The sequence below is a fragment of the Delphinapterus leucas genome, chromosome 2, assembly GCF_059928025.1.
Source record: "Delphinapterus leucas isolate spDelLeu-1000000601 "Yukka" chromosome 2, BTC_Dleu_Yukka2, whole genome shotgun sequence".
Classification (NCBI taxonomy): Eukaryota; Metazoa; Chordata; class Mammalia; order Artiodactyla; family Monodontidae; genus Delphinapterus; species Delphinapterus leucas.
The window spans coordinates 144,450,312-144,468,012 of NC_143130.1; the positions used below are offsets into that span (position 1 = coordinate 144,450,312).

The following is a 17,701-nucleotide window of genomic DNA, read 5'->3' on the forward strand; positions in this document are numbered from 1 at the left end:
CCACTTCCTCTGACTTTTAAATAACATTTGACAGTTTCCTATTGATGCTAAGGACACATAATGTCTTAGCATATATGATTTTTTGAGCAAGTAGAAGTTCAGATTCTGTGGTAGATCTTCACATGAATTGGGATTCTAGTGATTACTAAAAGAACTACCTTGTTAGAAATAAGCTGAGATACCCGGATTTTCCTCTCATCCTCAGTAGGTTCAAGTTTTCTCGCTGCAGAAGCCTCAACAAGAATAAAGGGAAACAAATTATAGTCTCAGTCTCCACAAATAAATAGGCTAATTTAATTGTATTCACTGCTTACATGGTCATACCACCACTTAAAGGAACTCTGACAGGACAATCTACCAAACGACAATTATTTTCATGTAGTGTGAGAATTATTTATTCACGTTGCAAAAAAGATTCACAATAGAACACTTTTATGGTGCATGATCCCTGACTTTTGGAATAAGTCACATTTTGAACATTTTTGAATAAGCAGCTCCTCCAGAAACATACCCATTACATTAAAACGTATTTATCTGTATAATAGATGCACTAAGAGTCTCGGAATTGAAATTCTATACTTTACAGAGTGCTCAAATCAAGTAGGGACTGCAACAAAAAATAACCACTAGTAGGCACTCCAAAACAATGCCTGTTCAATGTGAATGCATTTACAATTCCTAAGAACTCCTCCTTCATCCTCAATATACTCAATTTCTATGTTGTAAAAAATAAGACATCCAAATATTTATAAAGTAATGTGAGTCTATTAAAATAACATATAAGAAAAATTACTTTTTTTTCCTTCTATCACTTAACCAACAGGTAAGCCTAAAATTTATCTGGGATTGGTGTCAATTTACAGTAATTTATATACACATGGGAGTTAAAGAACCCGCACAAAGAGGTAAGTTAGTTGTACTAAAAACCAGGAATGAAATAGTCACTGAAAATAAACACTAAATGTGGCATCAATTTTAGAAATCAAGGCAAAAAATAAAATAACACAGTCCCAAAGTCTGCAGATTTATTGGTTCACCAAAGGATAGAACTTCTTCCTAGCACTAACTTCTAGGGAATTTTGTGTGTATATTTGTGTGTGTGTGTGCCTTTAAATGCCAAGTGGAATATAATGAGTGAATGAATGAATGAATGAGACTGATGGCTTGGCTGGGTGCTTGGCCTTGCAGCCTGCCTCGCAACATGGTACCCTGAGATGAGGAGGAGCAGGCTTCTGAAGTGCACAGAGAGTGAAACAGAGTTGTTCTGAGATAAAAGAATAAAGTAGAAAGTTACTTTGCCTTTTGGCCTCCTCCTCTTTCCTCTTCCAGTTCTCTATCCCGCTGGGAGGCATGTACTGTTGTAGGTAAGAGTGTGAACTTCACAGCCAGCCCCTGTGCCCAGCTGCATCACTTGCTAACTGCAGGTAAGTTACCTACCTCCTGTTTCCATATCTGAAGGACAGGGATAATAATGGTGCTTACCCATAAAGGGCTGTTGTGAAGATGAAATGACTTAACACATATCAGTGCTTAAGATGGTGCCTGGAAGCCAATAAGTTAGCTATTTTGATTGCTACTGAAGGGTCTGGGCTTCCAGAACCTCCCTCTGGGCTTGCTCCTAGTGGAGCCACAGTCCACGCTCCAGCTCTTCCCAATGGCCCTGTTCTCCACCAACACACCTCTGTTACTTAGAACAGTGTTGTCAATGCTGTCATCCATGACAACAGACAGAATGGGTGCTAATTCCCTGGGCTATTACTTTTCATCTGAGTAAGGTATGCATGGGGATCTTCTGATGATCTAAAGAGGCAATGCCAAGGGGCAGATCCTTTCCATTCATAACACTAGGCATCCTTCTTTGTGCACAGAGCCAAATGTGACTGAATATTCAACACTAGCACATTTTTCAATATAAGGAATGTGGAAATCAATTTCCATGGAGATTTTCAAACTGTTCAAATTTACCCCAAGAAAGCGTTCTACTTTTCTCCTAAAAAGGCTGAGTGTTGTACATTCCAGCTTTCCCTCCACGAACAGTTCACCCAAGTCAATTAAAAATTGGTTCCTTTTCTGCACCATCTTTAAAAGAAAACTAAATGCAACGAAGTTATCACATTAACACTATCGTTCCCCAGTTTCCGTTAACTTTCATCTGGTTTTAATAACCATTCGTTCCACGGCTATTGCCAAAAATGCTATATAGTACATGTAGTTAGAGTGAGTTAAAGCATGTTAAAATGAACTTGGTAGATTTGTAAGAATTTCATCACCTGTCCAAATAGCTGGAGATGTACAGGGTCCCTACCAGTGGAAAAAACAGCAGGACAGCTTAAAATTATAACCTGAAGATGGAGTTTTTTAGTGCAGAAAAATCTAAGTTGACGTGTACACTTAGTGGCCACATACCCTGCAGGACACAGGCCCCTGTTGTGGTCTGGCCAGTGAATGCTGCCACACTGAAAGAATAGGTAAGAATGAGTCACAAGACACTTAATCATTGTGCCCATGCTCTCCTTCTTGGGTTCTTGACCCAGTGAAGGAACTCATGACATTATCCTCCTCTTACCTGCCCTCTCAGGAGTAAAGTTTTAATTGCAGAACCCAGGACTTTGTTCCCACTTCACTCAGCGCCTCACTCAAACCAGTCGGAGAAGAAACACAAAGTATTTTTTTCTCACCTGTCCAGAACGAGGTCTGGAGCAAAGATGAGCTTGCCGGGGTGGTCGATGGAGCGCCACATCAGCCCCACCATGAGCACCTCCAACCAGCAGCTCTCCAAGAGCCGCACTTGGTCGTACAGGCTGAGCTCCACGAAGCCTGGGGAAAGCAAGAGGCCGTGAGCACACCCCACCCTCCTCCTCAGCTCCCCCGTTCCATAAAAACAGAAGAGCAATCATACAGTGGGGGGGAAAGTCAATATTTTAAAGACATTGCTAAATGCTGACAAGTGAGAAAATCTTGAACTCAAAGTGAGTACTCACTATTTTCTAGTCTCAAACCCCTTCTAGAGAGAAATGTACTTCATTCAGAATTTCTAAAGGACTGTCACCTGGGCTTATACAGCTCCCCAGACAGATGCTAGGGAAGAACAGAAAGCTGGCCCTGACCTTTGTTGGTTATATCCTAATAATCCCTCTGCACTACTGAGAAAGACAGAGCTCAGCTGCCAGTCAGAGGGGCTGCCAATCTGGCCCAGCCCGTGACTGGGGCCAGGAGGAGTGGGGGGATGGGAGAGTGGGGGTGGCGGATGGGAGGCTTGCAGAGAGAGCAGGGCCAACCCCTGCAGAAAGTCAGAGCTCCAGCTGAAAGAGTTTCTTCAATTGCTTAACATTTCCCATCTAGCGTTAGAATCATTCTGAGTAGGTGTGCTGTCTCTAAGCTACTGTACGCTGAAGAGGATAAGTAACAACTGAAACAGGTCCCTAAGGGAGGTGAGCACTTCAGAAGCAGAGATCACCGGTGCTTCCTCCGTAAGCCACCGTAAGAGGAGGAGGCAGTATAATATAAATATAGTAAATATAAACAAATGGCCTTGGAGTGCAATGCATTCTGCTTAGAACCCTGCTCGGCCTCATCCCAGCTAGTTACTTAATCTCCTATGAAGTCTTTGTTTTCTTACAGGAAAAATGGGGGCAACAAGGCCTATCTCTGAGAATTTCCGACAGCTAGGATCTCTCATCATCCTCATTTCACAGACGAGGAAACTATGGCACAGAGAACACACATGGTTCAAATCTTTGAACAATTATAACACAAATCTGCACAAAGGAGAATTTAATAGAGTAATGAATGGAAAGATGGATAAATCCTTTCCAAAGCCACATTCTACACTCAGTTCCGGTTCCTGATATGTGTACAGGTTTCAATCTCACCCACAGTTATAGACAATAAGCCTACCCAAAGGAGATCAAACTTTTCATACTTGTAGATATTCAGCAAAACCAAGGCTAGGTGATATTCCAATTTTTTTGTTTGTTTGTTTAGACAATGACTATATTAGCTGAGAATGGGGGGGAAAAATCCCACAGCTTCAGACTATGCCTAAGCTTTCTGAAAATTTTCCAAAATACCAGGCTTGAAGAGGGACTAATGCAGCTTAAGAGTTTGGTTTTAAAGAAGCTGCACAGCTCTCAGGAGTAATTAATTTCACCACTACTCTCCACGTGGGATCTTGAAAACTAGGCTTGGAATCCACGTAGAGCAAAAGCTAGAGGAAATTGCGTCAGTATTGTCTCCTGTGGGAAAGAGCTGAGAATAAAACAGCATTCTGGCAAAGGTGAAGATGCTAGGCTATCAAAACCAAAGTGGAAAACCCGGAAATTCTCAGAAAGCTCAGAAGCAAACAAATGACCCCTATGGATACTATTACCTGAGGCTCTTACACCCAGCTGCTCTGTCACCCAGCTTCATGTCCCCTTCTCAATCTTTAAAATGTGCTTAATGCAGTTGCTGACCTCCAGGCCATGGAAATTGTCCCTAGTGGCTTAGAACTTGGAGAGATACCTCATTTCTTAGACAAATGTATAGACGTACATGGAGAAGCCCTTCCAGGGGAATGGTGGGTTGCTGTCATTCTATGTTAGAATCCTTGATTCATTCTTTCACAGAAACACCAATTCAAATAATAATTAGATGGTGACAATGCAGTATATGTTACAAACTGGTCTTGGAAAGTGGACACATTATAGGATGGAAAATGAATGTTCTAAATGACAATTTACGAATAACCAAACCCATTTTTAAGTCTATCAAGTTAAAAAGCATTCCAGGTTTATTGATGATTCATGTTACTTCTACAACTGATTTACTCTATTTATCCACATATATGTACATACCACTGATTCTTTCTCTATGGGAACAAAATTTTACAATTCCTATTTAGCATCTGAGAAACGTTTCACTTTCATACTGGTCATACTGAGCCCCACCCCTCCTCCCAAGGTGAGAAGTCCACAGCCAAGAGATGGGTTAAGGTGGAGCCCAGATCCCTTCCTTTTAGACCATGTTCCAGGTCCCAGGACCCTAGAATTTCCTGCCTAAATGGCCTCATATCCACTTCCAGAGCCTGGGTGGGTCTCTTCCCTGGGTCCTTCGTCCCAGACCAGATCTAGGCATGAGACATGGCCAACAGGCTAGTGTCTGTAGGAGATGTGGACAGGTAGGATGGGGTGTGTGCAAGGTGGTGTGGGATGGATCCAGGAGTTGGAGAAGAAGGCAGAGAGTCAGGAAGAGAAGGGGTCCACCATATACAACTCTTTCTGCACTGCCATGTCTGGTACAGAACTCAGAGGAATTCAAGAATTCTGAACTGGAACCTGGTCTTCCAGGACGTGTTGAAGGCATACATGTCAAAATAGGAAGAAAGAACATATTTCATTTAAAGGTTATAAATCAAGCTCTCAAACTGCTAAATACCCAAGACACAATGTGGACCTCCATTTTGTATTCTTGCCCCATAAATGTTAGAGGCGGCCCTTTCCACAAATAAATTTAAAGCTAAGACCCAGAAAGCCCTACCCGGAATTTTCTTGGCCCAGCCGATCATGTGTACCAGTTCCTTGTCAGCCAGCTTGGTCAGGGACATCATCATGGAGGCCTCGGTGAAGGGCGTGCTGGGGCGGCTCACGAGCACGTGGGGCGGCTCGGCCTCGAGGAGTGTGAGCACCAGCTGCTCTGGGCTCAGGGCACTCAGCAGCAGCTCCTTCACGCGGGTCACGTGCCCACCATTTTTCTTGGCTTTGCTCAGGCAGTGCAGCTGCTCATCAGAATTTCTCTGCCTTCGAACCACGCGGTACCCACACCTTTCTCTCCGGGAACCTAAAGCAGAGAGCAGATGATATAACACACTGCTTTCCCGTCTCTTCTCCAACCCAGCAGTCAAGTTCCCCCAGTCGCCAGGGTAAAAATGAAGCAGTGATATCACTGGAAGACCTGAGTCTATTCACAGAATGTGCCTTAGAACAGGAGCCCGACTTTTATTTCTGGAGCCTGTGGGGCACGTACTAAAGATTATTATATTTGTGACTGACTGTACTGGCAAAATCAGTAATGACTTTTTAGGGACAATAGCCCAAATGATCTTTAGGTTTCCACTTCAAGGTCATCTATTCCATTTCTAAATCTAAATCCATTTCTCTTTTAAAGAGTGCTGGTATACCTCAGTTTCCAAACCATGAAATTAGGAATCTTCTTCAGGAAGAAGATAAGGAAAACTTAGGAACTGATTATAAATAATGCACTTTTAATAATACATCCTTAAATTCTTTTGCGTGTGTGTGTGTGTGTGCGTGTCTGTGTATTCTTTTCACATACTTAACACAAATAAGTTTATTTCAAACAATAAAGTAATTGAAAAAATCTGGAAAATATAGACGAGCACAAATTTTGGCTTAAAGTCAGTTTTCTTTTAATGCTTTTACACTTTTCCATATTTTGTATACAACTTTAGGACATACATAGTGTATGTATATATGTGTGTATATATATAATTGTATAACCTCCCTTTTCTTTTTTATTAAAAATGTATCATTTTATAACAATTAAAAAATCTGTATAGCATTCTGTTCTATGAGTATAGCACCACTTATTTAAAGTGTCCCCTGTTGATGGAACTCTAGCAATTTCTTTGCTACTATATTACACATTACAATGAAAATGCATCTTTGTTCCTGTATCCAATTACTCCCTTATAATAAACAGAAAGAAGTCAAGTTGCTGAACCAAGTTGCTCGTTTAAATTAAAATTTAAAATTTTGATACATATTGATAGATTGCCCTTCAAAACTATTTTAAAATTTATAATCTAAATAATATTTTAAGGGCTACCTATTTTCTTATAACACCATTGGACATTAAAAATCATTTTTAATCTTTGCTAATCTGTCAAGTGACTAAACAGTCTCATTTTACTTTGTATTTTTTCAATTACTAGCAAGGTTGACTAAAATGTTTGCCCTTCATTTTCTCTTACTTATATATTGCCTATTTGCTTCTTTTGCTCTTTATCTCCTTAATTACCTACAAAGGCTCTTTATATAGGAATGATAACTTTTGTTGTATTCAATATTTGTCTTAGCTGTTAATATATCTTTTAACTCTGCTCATGGTGACTTCTGTCATAAGAAGATTTAGTACATAGTCACATCTGTCTTTTTGTTTCACATAAAGATTACACAAATATTCTCCTATATCTTTTTAAAACACTTTTGTGGTTCAAACATATTTGAAATTTTATGTATGCTTCTATTATGCCATATTGATATTTCATGTTATGGTTTTCCAAATGGATGTACAACTTTCCACATACCATTTATTAAATAAGCTTTTCCCATTGATTTTTATAAAATGCCTTGTCATTTAATAAATAATTGTGTATAAAAGTATCTTCTTCCAGATTTTCTACACTTTTTCATAGATATATTTTTCTATTCCTGTGCTGGTACCAAAACGTTTCAGTTACTGTAAGTTTATATAGCAGAACACAATGGGATAATGTCTTTAAGAAAGAAGCTTTCAGGCTCCCCTGGTGGCTCAGTGGTTAAGAATCCACCTGCCAATGCAGGGGACATGGGTTCAAGCCCTAGTCCAGGAGGATCCCACGTGCCGCAGAGCAACTAAGCCCGTGTGCCACAACTACTGGGCCTGCGCTCTAGAGCCCATGAGCCACAACTACCGATGCCTGTGAGCCACAACTACTGACCCCGTGAGCCACAACTACTGAAGCCCATGTGCCTAGAGCCCGTGCTCCACAACAAGAGAAGCCACCACAATGAGAAGCCCGGGCACCACAACGAAGAGTAGCCCCTGCTCGCCACAACTAGAGAAAGCCCACGCGCAGCAACAAAGACCCAACTAGCCAAAATTAAATTACTTAAAATAAATAAATTTTTAAAAAAAAGAAAGAAGCTTTCAATTCAGAATTATATTCCCAGCTAATCTATCATTCAAGAGTGAGGATAAATTAAAGGTATTTTCAGTTTAAAAAGATTGGGAACATATATCACTCACAGCCCCTTTGAAATAAATACTATGTTCTTTGGGATGGAGAAAAATGAACCTGAAGGAAGCAAAGAAAGTCAAGAAGCAGTGGTAAGAAAATAAACTGGTAAATATGTGAGTAAATCTGAAAAACACTGAATAAAATAATAATAATTTTTCGAGGTACAGAAACAAGGTAGAACCAAAATACCAGACAATAACATATAAGATGAGAGAGGAATAATTTTGACTAGAACATTCGAAAATTTTTTATTTAGGAAGAGAGATATCTATTAGAATGGCTTGATTCTAAAATTAATCAGGAATGCATGCTAAAAATAGAAATAGTGTCACTAAAAGAATTAAAACAGAATGTATGATTTCCAAACTGGCAGAAGAGAAAAAAGAAACCAGGAAAATATGACCAACTCCAAAAATGAAAAAAAGTAGAAAATATGTAATTTTTTTGAAAAGCACAAAATAAGATGATAGAAATGAACCCAAATACTAACGATCACAATAAACATAAACAGACTAAATTAATCAATTAAGAGCAACTCTGAGATCAGACATATTTTTTAATCTAGACATAGACTGGTTATAAGGAATACATCTAACATGCAGAAAAACTGAAAGTAAAGGGGTAGAAGAAGATACAATGGCAAAAATTAACCAAATAAATTGGAGTCACTATCAATATCAGACAAAATAAACTTAAAGGCAAAAATCATTATTAAGGTCTCATAAGTAGATTATAAAAGGAAGGTAAATAATTCTAAGCTCATATACATCAAAACAACAACAAGAAAACACAGCCTACAAACAAAATGCCAAAAAGTGATTGAAAGAAAAAGAGAAATTGACAAATACACTAATATCAATATAATGGGATGTTTTACTGTATCTCTCTCAGAAACTAACAAAATAGATGGGGAAAAAGAATACAGAACATTTGAACTGCACAATTAAGAAGCTTGAGCTATAAAAGCTCATGGAATTTGCAAAAATTATCACATAACAAGTCATTAATAAAACTTTAACTAAAACTGATATCATATAGATCATATTCTCTGACCACAATAAAAATAGAAATCAGTAACAAAAATATAACTTCCAAAGTCCTATGAACACAAAATATTTCTAAATATTCATTGGTTAAAGACAAAAATGTAAGATGGAATTAAAAAAGACGTAAGTCGGGCTTCCCTGGTTGCGCAGTGGTTGAGAGTCCGCCTGCCGATGCAGGGGACAACGGGTTCATGCCCCGGTCCGGGAAGATCCCACATGCCGCAGAGCGGCTAGGCCCGTGAGCCATGACCGCTGAGCCTGCGCGTCCGGAGCCTGTGCTCCGCAACGGGAGAAGCCACAACAGTGAGAGGCCCGCGTACCACACACAAAAAAAGACATAAGTCAAGATGTTGTTAGCATGGGCACAACATTTATATGAATCTTCCCTAAAAAAAATCTAAAAGTTAAAATCAGAATGCCTAGTTTCTATACTCCCACCATTGTGTTTGTTCACGAAATTCAATTGTCCACATTTATACAAAGAAATATTAGTTAGGAGGTATGAGCAAATTTAAATTATTTGCTTTCAAGAAAATTTATCTGAATTTCCCTTATCCTTGGCTAACTGCAGTAGAAGAAAGGGCTCTATTCATCTAGGGATAACTGAATCAAAATTTTCATGAAAAGAATTAAAAGCCTAAAATATAATTCATTTTATTAGTAATCAGATAAAGTGCTATTATTATTTACATTATATATAATATTATAATTATATTATTAAAGGTCGATTATACCTCCAGGGTAAAATGGGACAAAATGTATGGTTAAGAAAGTATCTTTCTGATCACACATTTCTCTTTTGTGGAGTATATGAGGATAAGGAGTTTACAAAACAGATTTCCATACAAAGTAAAAGGTTTTGATTCCACACATTCAAATTTATTTGACCAAATTTCCCCAACAAAGTTCTATGTACTAGACCCTGTTCTAAGTTGGGATCAATAAAATAAAGCCCCTAGAATCTATTGATAGAGTTCCTAGTTTTAACTGGTAAACCAAGTTGTACTGTATACACTGGAATAAAATGAAATTGAGAAGGTCAAAAAATAAAGTCATTGACAAAGAACTCACATTTTTCTACCAAGGACATTCCTAGTGTTATGGCTTTGACACCGTAATCCAAGCAGTCACTCAGTGTGCCTCTGAGTGAGCTTAATGAGAAAGTACCAAATAGGAGTGCTCCATATTAGAAAGTGCCCCAGCGAAAAGATGATGACAACAACAACCATGGTAAATGATGATCGTGACAACTAATATCTACTGGAAGCTTCCGTATGCCAGACATTGTGTATTATTGTATATAGATTATCCCATCCTGACAACCACCTTAGAGAAAAGGTGCTATTACTATCTCCAACATACAGGGGAGGATCCAGGCACAAGAGAGCTCAAGTAACTTGCCCAAGGTAGAAAAGCTAGAAAATAGCAGAAGCAGGATCTAAAACCAATCAGTGTTCTGAATGCAGAGCTGGTGCTTTTAACAACAATTTTATATCACCTCCCTATCAAATTACTTTCAAGTGTCTACACAGCGGGTGAATAAAGAGATGGCATCTGAGAGATGCCGAGCTATTGTCCCAACACAGGGTTCTAGATCAGGTATACAGTTATTCAGGTCGGTTTCCTGCCTATTTGCATTTCAGTGTATTCTTATAATGAAGCCTTGTCCCTGAAGCTAGTCTGGGTGGGTACCCTCCTACCATTGAAACAACGATATTAATACCTCAGCAGAAAGGACTGGAAATGCAGAAGAAAAAGGTGATGACAAAAGGGACAGGATTTCTGAGTAAAACAGGGAAGTGGAATTATGCAGGAGGATCCAGAATGCAGGGAGAATCCCTAATCCTCTAAGATTGGATAGAAGGAAGAATCTAGATCAAGGGTTTTCTCAGGAAGACAGACGAGAAGAGGGCTGGGAAAGGAGGGAGGCACAGTTAAGAAAATTCATTCCTAATCGTCTTTTCCCGTGGTCAGTAAAGGGCCAAAATATCCATCTGTTTGCACATCAATCCATCTCATTCCTTCTGTAATCTAAGATAATGAAATATTTTTTCTAAGCCCTATACAGTGACTTTTTGGTCAAATTCAATGACCTTTTCCAGGAAAAATTCAGGAACATCTCTGAACTCTGCTTTCTGAAACTGTATTGTATCAAAACTCCTACCTTATATGAGCCTTTCAACAAGGGAGAAAGGAAGGAAAAGCAAAATTTAACGCCAGGCACTGTGTTAGGTCTTTATTCCTCACAAAACTCAATGAAGCAGATACCTCTGTTTCAGAGATAAGGAAACCGAGGGCCAGAAAGGTTAGGTCGTTTAAGCATAGTCACCGTTAGCAAGAAGTAATGAGACAAAAAAAAATGAGATTCCATCTGTGTGTCGGGGGGGTCCAGTCCTGCTGTTCTTCTCACCGCATACACTGTCCCCTACAGCTGGAGTGTATGTGCTACTGCCCTGGTCCCAAACCAGGAGAACCACAGCCACTAACAGACTCTAGTACATTAAAAGCGTTTCTAACCTAAGGCTAAATTGGAAATCTTTTTTTTTTTTAAGTATACAATTTAAAATATCGTTTTACTTAAAACATGATATATTTATTTGCAGTCTTTGGTCAGAGGGCCAAGGATTTCTCTTTAAGCACCTCTGCCAATTTAATCACAAGTTACCTTGTCTCTGGATTTTCAGTTTCAGCTTCTTTAAAACACAGCAAGAACTTAGGCGCTCCTAAAGCAATCTGAATGCAGACTCTTTATAGGTGTATAAATGGTTTTGCCCCAATCTCACCCATACCTAACCCAATAGCTATTAGTCCTTTACAGTTTTATTCAAAGCTTTCACAGGAACAACTATCTTTTCCTACTCATATTTCATATGTTTGCATAAAGTTTAATTAAATTATATGATTTAACAACTACAACGAGTAGAAACAGGTTGGGAAGAAGCCCATTGGTTACTGATAAGGATATAACTGAAGCGGCATTTATGAAAGTAACCAATACCCACTGGGAGGTCATGGGCATTGGCAGGATATTTTACAGAGGAAATGGAGAACACAAGTGATTTTAGGAAGCCAGAGAACTGTGATTAAATTAAGAGAACTTCTGCTCTAATTCTGAACTAGGGGAGGGAACAGGGAATGTTCAAGGGGCAGAGCTACTAAGAGACTGTCAGGGAGAAAAGAGAGGACTTTTTTTTTTAATTTTTCAAATAGTTACAAAGAGAGAAATAACAACAAACCACTGCTAAAATACTGGCTGGCAGAAGAATAAGAAAAGTACAGGCAGAGCTGATATGACTGTATATAAACAAGCAAGTATGTACAAGTGAATCAAGTTAGCCAGGTGGAGACAGTGCAGCGTAAGCATCGTCGTCAGTTGTTATACTAACGTTCTCATTTCTCTTTGTTTTTTCATGTATGTATATGTGTGTGTTCACATATATATGCACACATACTGTCTTAGAACAAAATCCATACTCTATGTGCTTTCCATAGGTCTATCATGTTTCTGACTCCTATGCATATTTTTTCCACTTCTAGAAAGTTAAATGGAGGGACAGGCACGAGTCATCCCAAGTAGTCCACAAGATAGTCAACTTTCTTGTCAGAGCTTTAACCGAGAACATTTACCTGAACTTCATCCTTAGACTTTTCAAGGCCTCAGGCAGATGGTCATCCAGCCCATTTGAGCACCTCAGTGGCTAGAGTTCTCTAATTCATACAGCAGCCTATTCTGTGGTCAGACCACTTGAACTGTAGAAAGTTCTTCCCTACATTGGGCCAAAATCTGCCTCTTACAGCTTGCTCCTGTTCACCCCAGCTCTGTCCTCTGCAGCTTTAGAGAATAAGTCAACACCCCTGCAATGGGACAGCATACACACACCTGAAGATAATTACCATGTTCTAAATCTCCTCTCATCCAGGCTACATGTCTCCAGGTCCTCAAACTGTCCCCAGTTTGACACGGCTCTCAGCATGTCCCACATATCACAGAAGGGGAAGGGAACACTCACCACACTTCACCATTCCGACTTCATAGCACTTCCGAAGTCGGCAGGCCTGGCAGCTTTTACGCCGGTTCTTGTCTATTGTACACTGATTTGTAGCTGGACAAATATAATCATTATGTCCTACAGCAGAGCAAAAAAAACAAAAAAAACAAAAAAAAAAGGAAGTTTATTGTTATAATATTTTGGCTAAATCTCTTCCTGGTCAACAACACAACTAACGCTACCCAGCTGAGAGATAGGAAACATCTTCTTAACCACAGGTACAGGTATAAAAACCAAGTTCAGCCTCATCAGTGCCTCGTTCGTGAGTAAAGGAAACCTAAGAATATTTCAATATCCTACCCTTTTGAATAGGTTATTCTCTGCATGTTCTTAGAATTCTGAAGAGATACATTTAGAAATAGTCTCCTCTAGACATGGAAAGTGAGACAGTCACCTGAAATTGATTTGCTCCAAGTCACAGGACTCCTTGAGAGTAACACTTGTATCAGGTCACCAAATTCAACTGCTTGTACTCTTTTACATACATTCCTCCGTGGTATTTAACATGTTATTTTAATAGGAATTCACAGCTAAATAAGAGAACTACACTGGTCAATAAGAGAATATAGAAATCATCAAACAAAACAAGGACAGAAAGGACTGCCACTTGATAATGGTTGTGGTGGGTTAAATTATCGTTTTTAATTCTTCACTCCCTCCCTCGGCCTGTGACATTACAGTGTATTACAGCAGGCAGAGCACACCTCCTCACCAACTCACGTCGGGCTTGGCCGTGGGACTTGCCAATGGTATGGAAGTAGATGTGATACTCCAAAAGTTTGGCTTGGCCTCTTGAGTGCCCATGAGAAGAAAATGTCTAGGGTAGCCACTGGTCCAAGGAGAATGGGGAGACGTGTGGTGCAGACCAGAACTCAACCCAAAGCCCAGAGCCAAGCCTTATGAAGTAGAGCCACCCTAAACAACTCACAGACCCATAAATGAAAAAATAATGCTCACTGTAGTAATCTACAGCCTAAATAGAGTTGTATAGCAATATCTGACTAAGACAATGGTACTTCTTTTATGTAAAGAAGAAACAAGAAAATTTCCATTTCAAAAAGCAGCACTGGGACTTCCGTGGTGGAGTAGTGGTTAAGAATCTGCCTGCCAATGCAGGGGACACAGGTTCGATCCCTAGTCTGGGAAGATCCCACATGCTGCAGGGCAACTAAGCCCGCACGCCACAACTACTGAGCCCATGCGCCGCAACTACTGAAGCCCACGTGCCTAGAGCCCGTGCTCCGCAACAAGAGAAGCAGCCGCAATGGGAAGCCCGCGCACTGCAACGAAGTGCAGCCCCTGCTGGCCACAACTAAAGAAAGCCCACGTTCAGCAATGAAGACCCAATGCAGCCAAAGAAAAACAAAAAATAAAAACACCAAAAGCATTACTTCAGATGCTGTATGGAAAACAGATTAGAGGCAGCAAGATTGATGAAGGCCAGGAGACCAAGCAAGAACCCACTGTTGCTGTGCAAACCAGAAAGGAGGCTGCCTGCCTGGATTGGTAATAGTAGGGAGGATGAAGATAAATACAGAGACCTGAAAGAGTTAAGGAACAGAAATTATAATAAAATATATAAAAAGTAGAAGTGAACAGGGTATTATGGTGCCTTTATTTCTTAATTGAGTCTTTCAATAGGGCCTGAACTTCTTACGATAAAACCTATAACGGCCCATAATTTCAATGTGGAAAATGGATGAATCTCAATGATAAACTAAATAGGCAAGTCATAAAAGAAGTCACAAAAGAACATAAAGGAGAGGATTCCATTTATATAAAGTTCAAAAATAGAAAAAACTATATTGTTTAGGGTTACATGCACAGGCAATAAAAACATGGCAAGGAAGGCAGAAGTTAGAACTGTCTCACCTCTGTAGGGGGAGAAGGTGCTGTAACTAAAAGGACCACCCAGAGGGTTTGTTTCTGGAGATATCCTATTTCATGGCCTGGGCACTAGTCACACAGGAGGTTGCTCTTTACTTCTTTTCTAAACTGAATATAAATATGAAATTTTATATATTTTATACATTATATATCTTTTATATGTGTGTGTGTGTGTGTGTGTATATATATATATATATATAATATTTATATATACTAGAACAAATACTCTATCCTCTGAGACAGACTGGAAGCAGAGATATCCCAACAGCAATGAGTAAACTAACACCCAGATCTTGGTTTATGAATATCATTCTCCACTCATAGGAAACTGGGAACCTTGGAGAAACAGTTTATTCCAGCTTATCCCACTGGGGCAGGGAAAGTACAAGATAAGCCTGAAACATCTTGTTGTGCCAGGAAGTAAAGAAGGGTCTACAGTGTTAGGGGCACATGTCAAAAAAGATACAGAAGCCAGTTTAAGGGAACACTACTGGCCAAATCTGGGATAATTTGGACACCCAAATAAATATATATACTGGAATAAATATATTCCCTAACTCTATCCCCCGAGAGAGCATGGAAGCAGGGACATCACTAGCCTCACAGACATCACCTTAACCAAATATTCAAAGTGTACATCACTAGTATTGGGACAAATTGAAATCAGGCACTACATGAAAGGAGCCAGTCAGAAGAATATAGCATCATTTCTGTGATATTGCAATAGGCCAATAATGTGTAAGCTGAATCTAATGATGAGGAACCAACACACAAACCCACAGTGAGGAGCATTCTGCAAAATAACTGGCCTATAAGATTCCAAATTGTCAAGATCATGAAAACCAAGGAACAACTGAGGAACTGTTCTGGACAGAGAGAGAAAGGCTAAAGACCTAACAACTAAATGCAAACTGTGATTCTAAACTGGATCCTCTTGCTGTAGAGGGCACTGTTAGGACAACTGGGAAAACTGGAACAAGTCTAAACATTAGATGGTAATAATGTATCAATGCTAATTTCCCAATTTGACACTGTTAGGCACTGTTAGGACAACTGTTAGAGGGCACTGTTAGGACAACTGGGAAAACTGGAACAAGTCTAAACATTAGATGGCAATAATGTATCAATGCTAATTTCCCAATTTGACACTGTTAGGCACTGTTAGGACAACTGTTAGAGGGCACTGTTAGGACAACTGGGAAAACTGGAACAAGTCTAAACATTAGATGGTAATAATGTATCAATGCTAATTTCCCAATTTGACACTGTTAGGCACTGTTAGGACAACTGTTAGAGGGCACTGTTAGGACAACTGGGAAAACTGGAACAAGTCTAAACATTAGATGGTAATAATGTATCAATGCTAATTTCCCAATTTGACACTGTTAGGCACTGTTAGGACAACTGTTAGAGGGCACTGTTAGGACAACTGGGAAAACTGGAACAAGTCTAAACATTAGATGGTAATAATGTATCAATGCTAATTTCCCAATTTGACCCTTGTGACTCTACCGGAATACATGTTAAGTGTTCGGAGGTGACGGGGCATAATGTTGGCAACTCATAATTTCAGGAAAAAACGTTCTTTATATTGCATATGCACATTTTCTGTAAGTTGGAGACTCATTTTAAAAATGCTGTTAGCTACTCAAACAATAAACGAATTCACACAAATATAGACACATACAAATAAATATGCAAATACAGATAAATTGAAATTTATCTATATTTCAAATGTTAATGTTTTAAGCTGTGAAATTAACTTTCCTTTTTCCAACTCACCAGATTTTAAAGAACACTTCAAAAAGCTATGGTTCCATGACTGAACCATAATTAAATTTTATAATCCTCTCCCCTTTTAGATAGATTCCAGTAACATCTGTTCAACAAAACACAAATTGAAATTCAGTTGTTTGTGGCTCTACCATCACACTCTGAATCGGCCTGGGTACCAGCAAAGGTGCCCTAGAGATGCAAAAACCACTCTCTCAAGTGACCCTCCATCCTGGCCATGTACAGGAAGCAACGTCTTCCTAGCCTGACACACCAACATTCCTGATGTCCTACTGATTTCCGGGTAGTTTTCATCAGCATTTCATTTAGTCCTATAACTTCCCTTATAAAGAGTTATAATCCCCATTTTACAAATGAAAACACTTAAGCTCAGTTCAATAACCTCCTTAAAGTTATTGTTTTAGTTTTCCATGCCACATAATAAATTTCTACAAACTTAAAAGCTTAAAATCAAACAAATTTATTATCTCATAGTTTCTGCAAATAAAGAGTGCAGACGCAGCTTACTCTACTCAGGGTCCCAACAAGGCTGCAGCCAACGTATTGACTGGGCTGTGGGCTCATCTGAAGCTCAGGGTCCTCTTTCAAGCTCATTTAAGTTGTTGACAGAATCAATTCCTTGCAGTTGTAGGACCGAGATTCCCATTTTCTTGCTAGTTATAGGCTGGACACTGCTCTCAGCTCCTAGAGGCACCTGCAGTTCCTTGCCCAGAAGCAGCTCACAACATGTTTGCTTCCTTCCAGGCCAGGAGAAGCACATCTTTCTGACTTCCAGTTTCTCCACAGTCTGCTATGATGGAGTCTTATATAATCACAAGAAACTAATCACAAGAGACTATCCCAACACCATTTGCCATAAAATGTAACCTAACCAAGGGAGTGACTCTGTCTTCATATTTACAGGTTCCATACACACTCAAGAATAG

At 39.4% G+C, this 17,701-nt stretch overlaps 1 protein-coding gene across 1 annotated transcript in view; it reads right to left on the reverse strand.

The window, feature by feature from the left end:
- The window catches only part of ESR2 (estrogen receptor 2), a 65,276-nt gene that overhangs the window by 31,722 nt on the left and 15,853 nt on the right, over positions 1-17,701 (reverse strand). Inside the window, exons 3-5 of the mRNA XM_089907815.1 lie at positions 13,056-13,172; positions 5,518-5,817; positions 2,679-2,817 (exon numbers count right to left, since the gene is read on the reverse strand). Of these exons, the coding sequence (XP_089763941.1) occupies positions 2,679-2,817; positions 5,518-5,817; positions 13,056-13,172 (556 nt within the window). The remainder of the gene's footprint in view (positions 1-2,678; positions 2,818-5,517; positions 5,818-13,055; positions 13,173-17,701) is intronic.